Below are 17272 nucleotides of genomic sequence, written 5' to 3'. Positions count from 1 at the left end.
GTACAAGTACAAGCTTCAATAAACGCTAAGATGAGTATGGCGCAAAATTTTACTGAAGCTGCTTTACCTACTCAGAGACAGAGTACAGTTGTGCTATTTCTCTGTTGTACACGAACAGCACAGCATGTTGTCTGGTAAAACTCTGCAACTAAAAATATTAAATAATTAAATACTTAAGTACGTAACAAGCCCAGCACGGATGAATATTGGCCGATGACTATTAAAAAAATAAGTAAGTCCAAGGATGTGTTGCTTTGCGGTCGCTAACAGACTGTATTAATAAACCCGTACGTATGTTTAGTAATATTATTATGATACACTTTACACAGTTTATTCGAAACACTGACTGTTTACTTGTACATAACTTGCAATGATGACTAACGTGATTATTTATGACCAACGTTAAGTTAAGTACATGAATTTTTTACTTTGTACTGTACTCATACTTATTGTTAAGTAGCAGCTCAGATAATTCTGCTGTTCTGGGTCAAGTTGTATTAGAACAGTGTGCATTACTTATCGTGTTCATGGTAACAAGCTTATGATTGACCACTGGAGCTAGGGTAGACAAATGATTTTGACAAATGATTTTGACCGCACTTCCGTGATTGTCGGCGCGGCAGCCGAACTCACGGAAAGGGGAAAGCTAGCGAAGCATGCCTGGCTGCAACCAAGGTACGATTTCGTTGCTGCAGCCATCGAAATTTACGGACCTTATGGGGACGGAACTAAAAAGCTAGTGGAATTGGTTTGAAACGGTATAGCGACTTCCACTGGCCAGGAGCGGGTGAAAGAGTTTTTTAAGCAGCGAATATCTATGCCAATACAACGGGGAAACGCGATTTGTGTAATGGGTACGATCCCCGATCAAGAGAGCATAGAGGAAATGTTTCTGTTGTAAATGCTGTTTCGTTTTGGTACATAGTTTGTACTCGTATCATGATACTTAATCAAGGGTTAAGCTTTTGGCAAAAAGTCAACAATCTTGGATAATTAGTCACATTTACTTAAGAAACCAGACAAAGAAAACAGATGAATTAAACACTAGATGCATACTTTTATAGCGCACTGACACCCATGTCATCATAGTAAACATTTACACATACACCCACCAAGACAGCAACATCCCGCCGAATACCTCATAAGAATTCTGCTGCAATCCACAGATTAACAAACAATGGTAGTTAATCTTTAGTACGTCTTCAGAATTATCTTCATTAAAAAGTGATAACCGATGACTTTCGCAGGCGTCTATATGACGATGGCTGTGGCATCAAAACCGAAATTAAAACTACGGTAATTGTGCATACTTAATAAAATACAAGCTGAGCACGGATGAATATTGGCTTGCGACTATTTTTAGAATTTTGTTGCCGTAAAATCATGCAGTATATTGCAACATCGTTAGAAATAAGCTGTTTTCCTAGAAATCTGCAGATTAAGAAGCACAAGAGCGAGCACCCGCCCTTGTCAGCCTTGTGGCATCCATGGTAACAAGCTTTAAAGTGACCACTGGTCATGAGGGTTCTGCAGACAGCAAGCAGTAACGGGTCTCAGAACACCCACGTGATCGAGAGGTATATAATGCATTTTGAAGTAGGAAAACTGGATGAGCAGAAGCTGAGATCACCGGCGCCGAATGAGAGGGGCCGAAATCCTGGCACAGATAATTAGTATTCATATAACCACTACTCGGGTAGCAACTATCAATTTCAGATCAATTACTAATTTACTAAATTAACACCTTTTCATACAGCAAATTATGTTCAAAGCGGATAAGGCTCGCTGTACGAATTAGTGTCAAGTTGACTCAACGACACAATAACCATAACACACTAAAGCTGCTTCATAAGTCGTCTGCGCTAAATTTCAATCGGCATATTTGCCAGCATTCTACAAAGTAATCCCCGAAACTCGAAAGCACAGACTTTACACACAAGTTTACTTCCAGTTTTCTGCACGAAGCTTTCTTATATCAGGTGGTAATATGACTAATATCCAAACAACTTTCACCTTGCATGATTGTGCTTATAACCTCAAAAATTTTTAAGAAACACATGTCTGTGACGATGGAGCAGAGTGATTAGACAATTTAGCCAGCAAGCAGTACTAAATACATGTATTTAAATGTGCAGGGTAAATACGCGCAAATTGTTTAAATGCGTAATGCATGTATCCGTATTATTCGTTGACACAGAACTTACTGTGTAATGCCTAACAGCTAAAAAATTATAATTATCGCTCACTTCGTTTAATAACTGTACAAATTCTGTGTACAAACGACAATAATTAGCTAGGATACTAGAATAAGATAACATAATTTTTGCAAAAACCTGTTGTGTCGCTTAGAGCTACGTAAACATACCCAAACGCCAGTTCATAATTTGCCGTCTGTGAGCGGAAAACCGCTCTCAAAGGTAACCCATTAAAGTGTACAGCACGATACAACATAGTTACATACTACAGTCATGCAATTAGCATTGAGCGTTAAAGTGAGAGAACTGCCGCTTAGGATTACAGTTTATGCGATCGATTTTACAAAAACCAAACTGAACGAAGCAAAGGGTTCGCACTTTGCACTCTTATAACATGTTTTGACTGGACCTAGTATAGCATTATTGCTGATAATGGTGTCGGCCAGTTACCGTATTAACGGCAACGTAATGTTTGGATGCGCAGCTTCCAAAATATGTAATATGTTTGGATGTTAGCATGAAAAACGCGGCGCGTCGAGTGCGTGAATACTGCCCTGCTAGATATTATGCCACTGCTGTTTGTTTTTGTTTTGTGTTGCTTTTTTGATTGCTGCATATGATATGACGGCCAAAATAAACCATGCTATAAAAGAGCCAGAGTCAAACAATAATCCCACTACAGATACTAAGAAGTCGTGTATGCCGTGTAGCGGGTACGCACTACGCATTAGTGTATTAGTGGATCAGTAAACTCAGTAGCGTAACACAAGTCCACCGTCTACGCATAATTATTTGCAGAAGATAAAAACCTAGCGACAATTGGTGATGCCGTCGAGAAATTATACGGTTTATTATTTAAAAAGCGCAACATTATCCGGGCGGAGGTATGTACAGCGTTCGTGTTGGTTTTGTAGTACAGAAAAATCTCTCTATGGAATACAGGCACGGTAAAATCAGTTTCGTATTTTATACCGGATGTATTTTACAACGGAAAACTTCCCAGAGGCCCTGGTATATTTTAGGGCGGGGCGAGGGAGCGTAGCAGTAATTTATAAATGTACTTTACAATAAGGCAGGAGCAAGTGTCTGTAGCACATTACAAATTAAAATTCCAGTACTTATTTACATTTTTACAAGCATCGCTTACAGTTAATTTTGAACTATTTTTAGTAAGTAACTACATTACATAAGTAATTACATACGAAATTACTTTTTTACAAACAACGTTATAAAGTTAAACAACCCGTCTTCGAGTCTTCGAATACTTGACCATATTCTAGCAATAGAATTACACTTTTGACTCTACAACAAATGCGAGTGTTTTTGGCCTTTATTTACTTTTTATTGGTTGTTTTTTAGGAGATCGGAATCCTAACTTCCACACGTTATGCCGACCGCATCACTCGGTCAGAATTTTCTGGAAATTAGTCTTTCTGTAGCTCGCTCGGAACCTTGCTAATTAATTCTTGCTCCGCTTTTGACCCGCACTTTCCGCGCTCATGCGTTTTTTTAGCTTACCAATCTGCTTTTCTCGCTTAAGCTTGCTTTTAATACTTGCTAGTTGCTACTCTAGCGAATTTTTGCATCGTGCTGCTTAACCGTAATTGTAAGAGCGTGTCCTCCATCCCGTGGGAACGTTAAACAGCATCCGGTGCGCATCGCTATCCTTTCTGTCGTGTTCCTTTGCACGCATAGTTATTGGCAGATTTCGCTGACTATTGTGAATATGTGTTACCAGCATAGGAAGGTTATACAGACTGTATTTACCGCTTCAGTGGACTCGTAATTGGCGTTGCACAGCACGAGCTAATGCATACAACCGGTAAAATTAGTTATCACGGCACTACACGTCACACACACAGCCGATAGATTGGGATAAGGTGGATTATTCAACCCACCACAAGTCTAGAACAGCAGCCAAACCGGCTCCTCTTAACCGGTAAGTGGTAGGCTCACGTCTAGTTCTTAAATTTCCGGTACAATAAAAATTGCTGAAGGTGTACTTAAATCATCAAAAAAGCAGCACGGCACGTGCAAAGTAAAAATTACAAATTATTGTCATGCCATGTATGAGGCAGATCGGCGATGCGATTAAGGGCACAAAGACAACAGGTATCTTATGTTTTACTGGAATGATTAGAGTCCTAGGTTACTCCGCTAAAGCTTACATTGCCGTTGTCTTGGTGCCCCGAAATCCGATCATCGCAGCTCACGACCGGCATCCCGTGCTCGGCTTTTGGATAAGACTTGGCGCGATGATCTTTGTTATCAAACAATTTGCACGACGCCATTTACTTTTCTCCCCACTTTCACGCTGTTAGGTATGTGCAGGTACGACATCCGCACCTGGCTGTATCTGCAGCCATATTGTTTCTGGCATCTGCCAGCTTTTATTGCTTGCCAGTTGCCAGAGTCTCCAGTTTTTATCGCATGCCATGCCGCTGGCACTGCCATTGGCAGGTGCCACTGCCAGGTTTTACACCCTGCCGGAGTCCGGTGAAACAAATTTAACCAACAGCTGTTAGTCAATCAAGCTTGTGCATCAGCCTTTGACGCTTCGCGATGGGCATGGCCGTCGTTTATCATTGACGTAAAATGCGTGATCTGCAACACTGCGCGTGGATCTTACTGCTCAAATGTAGGCAACTGCGCACAGTAGCCCGTAAAAGCCATTGGGGATGCCGCCAGCAGTCCGAAAGAAAGGCTAATGCACCAAAGATGCAGCTGGCAGAAAGCGTTGTGCAGTCCGATTTGAAGGTTTATGTACAGATAGTATGAACCTCTCTGTCGGGTTCCGGCAGAATGTCTGACACGGCTTTCTAAATTTTTGATTTGTAACCCACTAACACGTAAACCTTTCTGGTGGCTACAATCGTAGACATGTTTCTTGTGGTTTTCGAATTCGGTGTAAGGCTGTTTAAGGATACCTTACCGAACTCGGATGACATTTAGGAAGTGGTTTTGTTGTAGCTGAACTTGTAACTGATATTTCCTCTTACTGAAGAGATAATTTGAAGTGTTTCTGTCTTTAGAGTTTAAACCGTCTAATGCAAAGCATAAGTAAGTGCATCTGCATTACTAACTTATAATTTATATGGGATTTCAATTTTATGATAATATTTTAATTTTTTATGGTACAGAGTAGTTCCAACAATTCAAAGCGACATCTACTATTCTGCCAGGTTACGAAACGTTATTAAAGCCTTTTTAAGCCACGAGTAGGGCTGTATAACACCAGTTAGAACTTTAAATTCTCCGACTACAGCGTTACTGCTAAACAACACAACTAAAATTTCGATAATGTTTACAACAGTATTTTGTTTGTAGCAAAAAACGTAGTAGCCATGAAAACTGCGGCTTCCATCTATAATAATGAGAGTTCGGCCTAACCGTTAGTCATCGTGTAAGATTGTTAGTTGGAAAAGCGATTCAGCAAACAGCAAAACAAATCGCGGCTAGTCTTCCTGTTATTCGACATAATGGGCATTACGCTGAAACGGAGTATGGTTACCCGTTTAAAGTGGCTGATGGAATTTTGCTCATACTATCCACCTTTCGGGCCAACTTCTGCGCAGCGCGGCATTCGAAAATTACTGTCTGCATATTTTAAGTGCCCTACTATTGCACAAGTGTCACATTTGCAGTTACGCTAGCTCTGTTAATTCTGTAAATTGACGATTATCTGGGGACAAACTTGCCGCTGAAATTATGACACAGTCAGCTGTACAAAGCACTACATGCATAAAAACGGTACACCGTTAATTAAGTGACCGTACTCATGTACAATGTACATGCACATTCACGCAACCGAATTTTCACTTAATAGCGCAGTCACAAATGCTGATTTCTAAATCTCAGGGGTAAATGTTCTCAGATTATTTACAACAAAGCAGTCTGTGACCGATCAGCAATCCCACATCCAACCGCATGTGAGCTCGTTATTTGCAATTTGCATATTTATGTGTAAAGCGTCAAATTAAAAGTGTTACTAAGAGTACGCTAGAATAACCGCCTTTTCGATTGGCACTGCATTCTGTGCGTCGCGAAAGCAGAATTTTATGGTTTGCACAGAAGTAGTTGAAAACCGCAAACTAAACTATCAAAACGGATTCCGTAACTGATTCGTTACTTTTCACCAAAAGCAGGGCAAAAAAAAGCCACCTTGTCGGACGAAAAAAATTAAAAGAACGGCAGATTCCAACGATTTCTAAAATGCTGGCCAGTTCAAGGTTCCTCCTGCGTCACGCGCCGGAAGTCCAGAAATTTTTCCGTTAAAGCGTTTAATGTTCAGCTCTTTGTTAGATATGCATATTTGCTAAAATGCATGACCATTTGAAAGGAATTATTTATTCGCATTTCGGAATACACGTGTTCAATCGACCCTACGCGTTAATTTTAAAATTTTTATCCCTTCGGAAAATTCGGATATGGGAGCGACCGATCATCTCAATGTTAAACACTTTTTATAAAAGTGATCGTTTGCTGAGAAAGGTTTTAAACACTATTTATGTATTACAACATTTAGACCTTAAACGTTTTTGTGTATGATAAGTTCGGCAGCTGGACACAGCCGATTTTCCGATAGCTATGCTGCATTCCATAGACCCTGAGTTTGAATCTGCTGAAAAAGCGAAACGTGGTCGGCAACTCGCGGTACTGGTGCTGCCACAAGTGCTTTTTAGTTTGTTTTGTTGAAAGCTGACTGCAGTTTCCAGTGTTTCTGGTTGCTAGGTCTGCAAAATTTCCAGACGCTGTAATTTACTTGCCCCACCAGACAGAATAGCCCGTATTATTCTAGTGTTCTCAATTTGCGGAGATTTATAACCAACCAGCGCAATTTTTCCGACCATAATTACTTCAAGATTCTCCAAATCGTAAGCTGAGTCGGCAGAAGACGTGTTGCACTTGAATGACTCGGTAGGTGCCTTTGGTATATAAGAATTTGAAGCGCAGGTTTAAATTTCGTTAATCCACTGCTGCTTTTAAGTTCCAAATTCGGAATACCGTAATTATCGAATTTGAAGCCCCCCCCAAAAATACAAGCCCCCCCGTAATTAGAGCCCACCCCTAAGGTCGTTTGAAAGTTATAAGCCCCCCCCCCCGAAATAGAGGCCCATGGGCTTGATTAAATACCGTAAACCCCATATTAAAAAATGCCAAAAAGCTGGTTTGAAAAATTGAAGCCCCCCCCCCCTAAATACAAGCCCATGCCCGTAATTGGAGCCCACCCCGTGGGTCATTTGTAATATTTGTAACCCTGGGCTTCTAATTCGATAAATACGGTACGTTTTGAAAGTGTTCAACCGCTTAATTCAACAAGAACGCCATAATTTGTGTATCCTACATAATTCTCTGCGTTTTTCAGAACAGCGTGTTCGCTCAAGAGTCAGGTCATGACGGTTTCGACGTTCCCCCCAACCCGCACCCAGGTGTTACTAACGACGTAAGTCGATTCAGCCTTTTGTAGCAATTTTGGTGCTTTACCCATAGGTACGCTGAAAAAACTTATGCGATGAGATACAAGAGCAAATCACTTTAATTAAATTACTTTTATCGTCCAGTTTGACTTTTGGCGTAAGCGTTGAGTGCTTCTTTTTTAGCCACTTTCAGTGGAATGTGAGCAACCAGCTACTTTACCACTTCCTGCCAAATGTTTAAACCGCACGACCACGCAGTTTCAGGCGTAATTGCCACGCTACCGGTACGAACTGCATTATAATCAGAATGAAATCATTTTATTTCGATCGTATAGTTCCAATAATAGAACAGTTAATTAAACTGTGCGGCTTTTGTCGTATCTCGACTTGTACCATTGTTCGCCATTATTAATACTTGTTCAATGTAGGCACCCGCCGTGGAAAAGCCTTGAGATAAATTTTTCAGAAGATTCCACATACGTGCAAAGCTGGAAAGAATGTTTGCTTGGTTCGTCGTCCGTTATAAAGTTTTTGAACATGTATTTTTATGCTTTTGCTGTATTATGTGGGTTTTCCCCGTGAGGCAATGTACCCCATGGTTCTCCCGCTTGCTTTTCGTGTAGTAAATAAAATTTGTGAGAATTCGCAAGCAGATCGTTTAATAATTTAGTAAAACATTCTCATGCACGGACAATACTTGGTTAAAGAAAACTGCTACTGATTTTAGACAAATATAAGGTAGGTTAAATATATGGAAATTTTCTGACAGTATAATATATAAAGGTCCCATATTATATATACGCTGCTTTATCCACAAACGTGCTAATACCGTTTACACAACAATTTGACGGCAAACGTTTATAAACTTACACTTGCGGTATAAACTCGTACATTTACAAGCCGGAACGGATGATGAGCACGATAGAAAACAGCGGAAAATGTAAATTCATGGGTTACGCCAAACAACATACTACGCCACGCATACACTGTTCAAACACGTAACATGCGTTTCGCTGGCTGGTGGCTTGGCACACGCCATTTATTGTAATGAGTACAATCGTAACTGTAAGACGGAAGGTGGCTAGAAAACGGTCGGTACAGTAAAGGACAATCTAACTGCGGTGCGGATTTACACGTTGTGGTAGACGTACAGATAGTGTAGTGGCCATCGTGCTAAGCGCTAATATCGCGCTCAATATGCATTATCTGTACCTTTACGTGCTCTTTATCCGGACCGGCTTGTACATACGTACTAGAAACAGCTTCGACTTCGGAGTTTCTTGTTGTTGACGGTCGCTGTTCAAAAGGCAAATATTCGAAGCAAGCAATCCGGCTAATTTTTCAAAAAAAAACAGTAAATTTTTTAATCGAAAGTCAGTCAATCAAAATCAACTTTTAAAGATATTAAGGGTATTCCAGGTATCCAGGGTTACGTCAATTTGAAATACTGTATAAGACTGTAACAGATACTTGCTCTCAGTATTTCACACTACTGGTAATTTTATCCCTAAGAGCTCTATGTACGCTCTAACTTCACAACTTCAAACGCTGCAAGGCCGCAAAAAGTGATTTGCTCGCTTAAAAAAAGTTCTTTTCACTCAAGATCAAAGCTGAGATCACACTGCTATTAGTAAATTAATTCTTTTGTGGAGAAGATAATTTACCGGACGATCGCATAATCGCCAATTTTTTAAGCGCTGTGTTCTTTAAGATTTGACTTTGAATGAGCGTTTCTGCTCAGGAACTAGGAATGTTTCTGCATTGTTTCCGCGTGCAGCCGCGCAATGTACTTGGAAACGTCAGAACAATCCCAGCCACACCGGATGGGGTCACTGTTCCTATATTTCGTAAGCTTGTCAGTGGATGACCCATATAAGTCGCTGAATGTTTCTGTTCAGTGGATGCTCGACAGTACTGACCACTTATTGTTACAACGAAACATTACTCATTTAGTTTGCAACCAGTCCTAAATTTGGTTACTGAACAACAGCAATTGTAACTTCAGGTGCGTAGATTCTGGACTTGGATCTTTAAAATTCGGGCTACTCAATTTAAACTAGTTGTACCACGCTCGGCTATCTTTAAAGTTTGAAGGAAGCGAAAGCATATAACCACTAATTTTCCGGATATGCCGCTAGCCATATTTTCAAACGGCGTATTTGACTACAGATTAATATCTTTACTCGGCTGAGTTATAATTGCTTCAGGCAGCAAATTAAGTGCTTAAAAAGCTCCATTACCTCCTGCCTCTTAGGCCCTCTTAGAGTGTTAGTGTTATATTTTCCCAAAAATCCGTCTCTAAAGACAGTGCTGCTTTCGAGAGCGCGACAGATATTTATAAAAGTTTTTTAATCTTTCAAAGCTTGTTTTGTTTTCTGTTGTGTGCGGGTTAATTTTAGGCACTGTAACTGAAATCTGTTTTTGTAAGCTTTTTAACAAATAACGGAAGAAAGCGCGCGATGTTGCGTCTAGATGTGATTGGATTTCTGCTCACTGCTGCTGCTGTACAAGCTAAAGGGAGGCGTCAGTTATCAACCACCGTTTGCACGTCAGATCTTTGCCAACAAATTGGTATGTGGAGCAGCTATCAGTTGCAAAGCAGTACTTCAGAAGTAAAGTAGCTGTAGGAAAAAAATGCTCGGGAACAATTTCCTGTCATTGGTATGCTTTGCAAGGAACTTGTAATTATAATTACATCTTGTCCAATGCCGCTGTCAGTCGCTACGATGACGTTAGGTAGTTTAGTAGTTTCTGATTTTCACAGCACGTTAAATCTTCTCCAGCATGGATAAAACTGTTGATCCCTGTGTGGATTTCTACGCTTACGCTTGTAACCGTTGGAACAAAAGCAGCGGTATGGTATACGAAGTGCTCCTTCCGAAAATTTCCAAACAACTCCAAGGTGCGTGCGAGAATGTGTTTGTTGAGCGGTGTTCGATAAAACTACGGTGAATACTTCGTGTCTTATGTTTGTTGCCTTTTTTAACTGTTGTATTATTAATTTCCCTTTACAGCCAATCATTTTAATTTTTTCAGTTCGCACATCTATGCTGCACCGAGATACGACAATGTTCCAAATATTCTAGTACACTGAGACGTTTATGATATTTGTAAAAATAATGCCGGTAACTGCGAGACTAAAACCCCTGGTGTACATAAATTGACATTAGAGTACTTAAGATTCGACTGTGTATATAAAGACAGATTTCAAAACACTGGCGGATTTCCGCTAACTTCAAATTTTATTTCATTGCCAAAACGCTAGAAAATGTTCTACTGATGTACCAAACTCCGTAGTGAAAAGCCGATCAAATTTTTTTCATCGACCTTTATTTGAAAATCTGTTTTTAAATTCTTCAGATATGATTTAAGCAAATTAAAATAATGGTGTTTGGAAATATGTTATATCATTATCCCAAAATCGCTAATTCGTAAGGTGATCAGCATTGTTCATAAGCGGCTAGTTTGCATAATTTTAGAATTATTCATAACTTACGAATTTGCATAAAGCTAAGCTTTACACCAATTAATTGGGTTGTGAATATTGCTAAGCATTATATTATGTTACTATATTAAAGGTACGAACTAACATTGCTTTGCAAAAGCCGCGTCACATGCTTTGAAATCACTTGCAAGCAGGGCTGCACTTTGCTGGGATTGCACTCGGTGTCTTGTTGGAATATGCTTTATTTAGAGCTGCTCGACAGTGGATATTACACCAATCCGACGGAGAAAAAAGCAGTCGATATATACAACCAGTGCATCCGGACGCATGGTAAACTAATTTCCTGTAAAGCGACCCTGCACTTAAAAGCCTTTCAAACCGGAGCTGTGTACACTACTTCTACAGTTAAGGGAAAACAGTTTTATCGCAAAACCGACTGCACGCTGTGGTGCAAACATAGTTCCAACCAGCGTATGTTGATTGTGAAGATGCTCATACAATTAAGATTTGTCTGAGCTTGAAAGAAATAACTTTTCAGCTGCACGGTTACTTTACAGTAACCTCGTGGTAATTTGCCTAGGATATTCACCGTATTTTCCGCAACTGTTTAGAAACGCATCCGTATGGCAAAATTCGTACAAAAACTTCTGCGCACATCATTTGAGCGGAAACGCATCCAGTGCGAGAAACTCAGAATGTTGACCATTACATAATTTCGTTAACAGAACAGCCATTCAACGACGGCAATCTTGTGCGAACTGTAGACGACCTGTTAGGCGGATGGTCGCTATTGAGAGACAACGACAACGTGTCCGCTTTTCGTCTGGACGACACTCTTGTCCGCCTGCAGCAGAACGGCATTCGGACCTTCAGCGATCTTACCACATTCAGAAACGAATTTTCCAGGAACGAGAACATCCTGTATTTTTCGATGCCAGGTCGCCTCTTTGGGAGGTGGGAACTAGACCCACCCGTTCACAATGCAACTGCACAGCTAATGAAAAAATGGACGCCGGCAGTGCTGCGTTTACTTATAACGGCCAATGCAAGTGTTTTATGGTCAACTGTCGAAAAGCGATTGGAGAAAGCTATTATGTTGGATGTCATGTTGGCGAAGGTGAGAGTTATGTTCCAAAAATATATTGACTCATTTGTAACAGGCAAGCGCGAGGAGATCACGAGTGTGCTTTATTGACAAATAAAGGGAACAATGCTGCGTAATAGCAGGGAATGCCAGAACAAAGCACTGATGGCTAAGCAAGCAAGTGAATGCTAGAAAAGCTCTTGAGCGTTCGTCAAGGCGTGAAAGAAGCAACTGGCGGCAAGCACGTGCTGTGTGCCATCAGCTGTGTGATGATGCGCAGACTGGACTCAATCCAACGCGAGCGTATGAACGCTGAGTCATACTGCGAGAGAGGGACGAGAGAGCAAGTATGCTCAGTGTGTGCGCCGCGTATATCCGCTTCAGCGGATATGAGTGTAGTGCAGCAGCACACGTACGTACAGCGAGAGAGGCGATATGGCAAGCATGAGTGCAAGTACGTCCATGGTGGGCCGTATGCACCAGGCGCAGTCATGTGCCTCTGACATGCCTCTGGGCGGGAATCCGAGCTCCTGCGAAGGATGCTCCGACTCGGTACCGCACCAGTACCGCACAACTCTCCAGTCGGACCCAATGTGGGGTCGCTGGTACGCGTCCTCTAGCAGTGGGAGTCCGGTGTCTGGTTGACCGTCCCTTCTTCACTTCCAGACCCATGAGTGGAAGCCACTCACGGCCGAAAAATCCGGAAGCCGCTCGGGCGTTTCGTTGGACCGGTGGTGCTTCTGTTGGCTGGCTTCTTGCTTCTGTTGGCAACGGAGAACAATGTGAAAGAAAAGTGTAATGAAAGTTGTATACAGCGCGAAAGAAAGTATGAAATAAAGTTTAATCACAATTCCAGTGAGCAAAGGGGTTACAAAACAGATCTGTCAAAGAGATCGAACTAGAAAAATACAATTCCGTTTGTTAGGAAAAATGCTAAAAAAATGCAAAAATCTGTCCGGGGGTCCTATTCCGACTAGGATGACGTCCACGGGGTCTCCTGTCCACTTTCATCCGGTAAGTTGGGTCCGGGGCATCGGTTCCCGGGTTACCCGTCGTAACCGGTTACATTCACCGAGGTCGGGTAAGCACGGTTAAACACTTACTTCCGACTCGTATCCGTCCGTTCGGGATAGAGAGGCACTGTTGCGGTTGCAAATGCCGAGGCATCCTCTCTGAATGGGGAATAGAACCGAGGTCGGTTTGACCAAGGTCGGCCTACCGGTAAGTCGACCGGCGGCTAGGGGAATTCGGCTATGTTCCGAATTGCTAAAGTCCAGGTCGGAGAAAGCTGTAAGTGAGTCATGCGGCCTGTGTGGTCGTCATGTACAGCAGTTCCGTTCAAAAGTGGTCGGTTACAACCGTTCAATCTGCTACCACGAGCCTGGTTTGTAGTAATCCGAGTCGAACTGGCTCGAAGGTCCGGTCGGAATTCATGAGTTTCATCGATGGAAGTGTCCAGTCGACTTCCATCCAATGTGTTCCGTTGTTATCCGACCTTCTGTCGAGGTCGGTTATCCTATCCGTCAGTGGTCGACTAGGGTTAACCTGCAATAACATGCCCATGTGGGGCTAAACAAGTTCCTTCAAGTCGAATTCGTCCACCGCAGACAGCTGTTGATCTTTTTCCGTCTTGTTGAAAGGGAGTTCCGACTTCCGACTTATGGTCGGTTATAGATGACTTCGGAAGGTCGGATGAACTATGTTTCCATCCGTCCGAAGGTCGGATCTTTGCGTTAGGAGGTCGGTTCTCGACTTCTGAATGCCTTTGCCGACTTGTTGTCGTACCCTGCCGACTTCTATACGGTCACTTCCGACCTCGGCTTGAGGTCGGATATCCATGTCCAAGTTCGGAGGTCGGCTATTTTCCGACTTCCCCAGGTCGGAAAAACTTTGTGTTTTATCCGACGAAAGGCTAAATTCTTCCACTAGGAGGTCGATTTCATACTTCTGGTTGATTTTCCGACTTGTTGTCGCTTACTTCCGACCTCCATCTGATGGTTGTCGACTTCATTTTAGGAGTTCTGTGCGTTCGGCTACAGTTGGCCGGGTCCTTGGTGTCAGGACATCCTTCGGTCAGTTCGGACTGGCAGAGGGATGTTCGGCAACACAACTCCGTTCCTTCTGTGATTTCTGACGTGAACTCCAGGTCGGATCCGAGCTACTGTTGAGGTCGGTTAATCCGAATCACTTGCTTCTGGGCCGCCAAGTCCTGCGAGGTAAGGTTTTCCTCCGGCATCTGTTGGCCGATTGACTGGCGTTTCATCATGCACTGCGCTCGCTCACAACGCTAAGGGTCTTTGTGGCCCCGGTTGCCGAGCCGAGCTCTTTGGTTTAAACTTCATGCACATGCAAGTCCCTGAGGTCGTCAGATCCGATTCTTCCATTCTGTTTTGTCGCGAACCTGTGACGCCTAGCCGCTTCTGTTGGGGGTAGACGACTCACGTCCGCGGGGAAATTTTCTTTGCCGCTGACGAAGACCGACTGGCCGGTACTGTTGCGGGCAGGTGGTCATCGTCATCGGGGTTCGTTAAGAGGGTGCAGATCAAGTATTCTAACTTGGTCTGCCTAGGATGTTCCATCGGAGACATGGGGAAGCAGGTCGCGGCGGAGTCGTTGGTACACCAGTATCCAAATCACCGTCGCTGTTCCTCTTCAGGGAATGGCAGCACGTTCAAAGACGCGCGTAGTCGTGGTCACCGGTGAATCGGCTGGTTTACCCGATGTCGTCCGGAGGAGACTGCGGTTGATCTCCAGGTACAGAGCCTGTAGGTCTGGATTCAAACGGAGAATCCGGTTGAATTGCCACGTAACTACTGCCGGCTTCCATCCGTTGTCTATAGTTGACTTCTGTCGGTCGGCTACCATGTACTCAGTCGATCTTTGTGGTCGTCTTAAAGGTAGCGAATCATGGTTTTAACGATCTGCATCAATGCGGGTCGAACAGTTTGGGTTTCCAAAACCGATCTTTGTGATCGGCTTGCACAACCGACCTTTGTGGTCGACTTGCGCAGCAGTATCCATTATGTCTCCAAGTTATGGGCAAAGTACGAAGTCGACCTTTGTGGTCGGCTCTTGTACCTAGTCAAATCCGAGTCTTCCTGCGCCGTTGGCGGCTCGGCCGAGGGATTTCCGCTATTTACAATGGTGAAGACTGCTCGGCTACCCGGTTCCGAAGTTGGCCACGGGTGCTTGGCAAACGTGGTGTTGAGCACGCAGCGATGTGTTCCACACCATGTTAGCGTAATCCTCTCGGTTTCTTCTCCGGAGTCGGTTGGCCGGAGTAATCTTCATGTAACGCGGATTGGGGCTTCTGTTGGCTCCGATGGTCGCAGAACGTGGTTGACGATCTGCTTTGTTAGCAGATGTGGTTACGATCTGTTTTTTGCCAAGCTGGGGAACTGGGGTCGGTTGCCCAGTTCGTTCCAGGGGATTCCTTGGGGGACGTACCGGTACGGTGAAAGAGCCGAAATACCCGGGTCTAACCACGCGTTTCCGGGTTCGACCAAAGAATCCGGCCGACTTGTGTAGTCGGCTTTTCTGGCAAAATCGTCGTTGACGTCCGCCGCGTACATGGTTGGTCATTTTCCCAAAAAAAGAACTAAAGAGAAGTGTCCATTCCGAAGTCGGTTCTCGACGGCGCTGTTTCTCAGCTAGACTGTTTCTCAGTCGGAAGGTCGGTTCTCGACCGTGCCGTTTCTCGGCAATGCCTCCTTGAAATTATTCCAATGGGGGATCGAGTTCCAGTGTGGGAACTCGATCTTAACTGAGTGGAACTTCGACGGGTTTGTCGCCGCCGAAGTAATCTTCTTCTTCATCGTCGTCCGGGCCAGGTCGGTTATGTGGCCGTATATTGGGGTCCCTTGGTTTGCAAGTCGCCGGGCCACTCCGTTGAGACATCTCGTCGGTCTCATCTGTTTCTTGGCCTGGGCGCTCCGCTCTGCTCTTCCTCGATTCCTTGGCCGCTTGTTTGCGGAGCCGCAGCGCGAACGGTCGTGCGCCGGGTGCTATGTCATCCGACATCCAAGGTTCGTAGGGCGACGAGTTGAATCCGCTAGGCAAAGTTTTCTTTTCGCGGTACCAGCTGATGAATCGGGTTGCATCGTCGCTGGGATCTACGTGATCCTCACGAAAGGCATACTTTGTCGCATACCGTTCGTGGGTGTACAGCAAGTCACGCATCCAGACAGCTAGGATAACACTTCTCATCGGTGTGCCGAGTTGGGCTACGAGGGTTTCCACAGCTGCTGGTATCGCTTCATTGTGGTACAGTCCGTACAGGGTGTAATGGCAAAAGTAATTGCCGAGTCGAGCTGCGAAGATGAATCGCAGGAATGCCGTGGCTCCGTCCTGGGCCATGTCGACTTCTCCTTCCGGAAGGTACTGGGTTAAATCCAGTGCTGCCCGAGCCGCGGTGATTACAAAGGCTGGGTGTGCGTCCGTAATGACGAACTGGGCAACACTCTCCAACTCGTCATGGGAGTATTCCCGAGCTCCTAGTTGGCTCGCACGTGTTCCGTCCGGGCTGTACAATGGTACATTCAGCAAGACCGGGTCGGTCATCGACGGCAACGCATTCGATCTGGTGTACGGGTGTTCAACATTCGGCGCTGTGTGCGCGTTCATGTTGAAGTCAGACCGCCACTGATGTTGTTCGAACAGCGCCTGATATCCGGATCGGACGAGGAATTGACGAAGGTTTTCTACCATCCGCCAGATTTGTGGTCGGTACCGTTCCTCGTAATTCATGACGTTCATAATGTGGTTCGTCCTTTCGGTAGGGTGTGGCATGACGACCTCGATTCCTTGTTGTCGAGCTCGGTCATAGCGAGGGTCTTCTCGGATCGGCACTTCCACTTGTGGCAGTTGTGCCATCTGGTCGGCTACGTCGACGTCCATCTGCTCCTGTTGAGCTGCCAGTTCAGCTTGGACTTCGGCCGGTGGTTCTGCTTGTTGAGCTTCCGGCCGTTGTTCAGGTGGGATGACGTTACGTTTCGACTTATTTGTTAAGTCGACCGTAAGTCCGATCCCTGTTTCTCCAGATCCAGTACGTTTCCCTGGTGGAGCTCTGGTTGGCTCCTTTCCTGCTTCATGGATAACGGCTCGTTGCGCTTCGATTCTGTCTCGAAGGTCA

The 17272-nt window shown here is 44.1% G+C and overlaps 1 protein-coding gene across 1 annotated transcript; it reads left to right on the top strand.

Moving 5' to 3' along the window:
* The first annotated feature begins 9903 nt into the window (after positions 1–9903).
* On the top strand, positions 9904–16931 carry LOC129594559 (neprilysin-11-like). Its single transcript, XM_055491292.1, has 5 exons — positions 9904–10183; positions 10377–10514; positions 11307–11387; positions 11783–12174; positions 16920–16931. Exons 2-5 carry the CDS (start codon positions 10397–10399, stop codon positions 16929–16931), a joined length of 603 nt encoding a protein of 200 aa, XP_055347267.1. The 5' UTR covers positions 9904–10183; positions 10377–10396.
* The last annotated feature ends 341 nt before the right edge of the window (positions 16932–17272 follow it).

The sequence above is a fragment of the Paramacrobiotus metropolitanus genome, unplaced genomic scaffold, assembly GCF_019649055.1.
Source record: "Paramacrobiotus metropolitanus isolate TYO unplaced genomic scaffold, Prichtersi_v1.0 Parri_scaffold0000069, whole genome shotgun sequence".
NCBI classification, from domain to species: domain Eukaryota; kingdom Metazoa; phylum Tardigrada; class Eutardigrada; order Parachela; family Macrobiotidae; genus Paramacrobiotus; species Paramacrobiotus metropolitanus.
The sequence above is the reverse complement of the archived record's forward strand: the minus strand, read 5'-3'. Positions and strand labels throughout refer to the sequence as shown.

Excerpts from the sequence above, each read along its gene's own strand:
- LOC129594559 (XM_055491292.1), top strand. The coding sequence starts at position 10,397 with ATGGATAAAACTGTTGATCCCTGTGTGGATTTCTACGCTTACGCTTGT. Across the intron at positions 10,515-11,306 it reads AATTTCCAAACAACTCCAAG|AGCTGCTCGACAGTGGATAT; the intron begins GTGCGTGCGAGA and ends TGCTTTATTTAG. Across the intron at positions 11,388-11,782 it reads CCAGTGCATCCGGACGCATG|AACAGCCATTCAACGACGGC; the intron begins GTAAACTAATTT and ends TTTCGTTAACAG.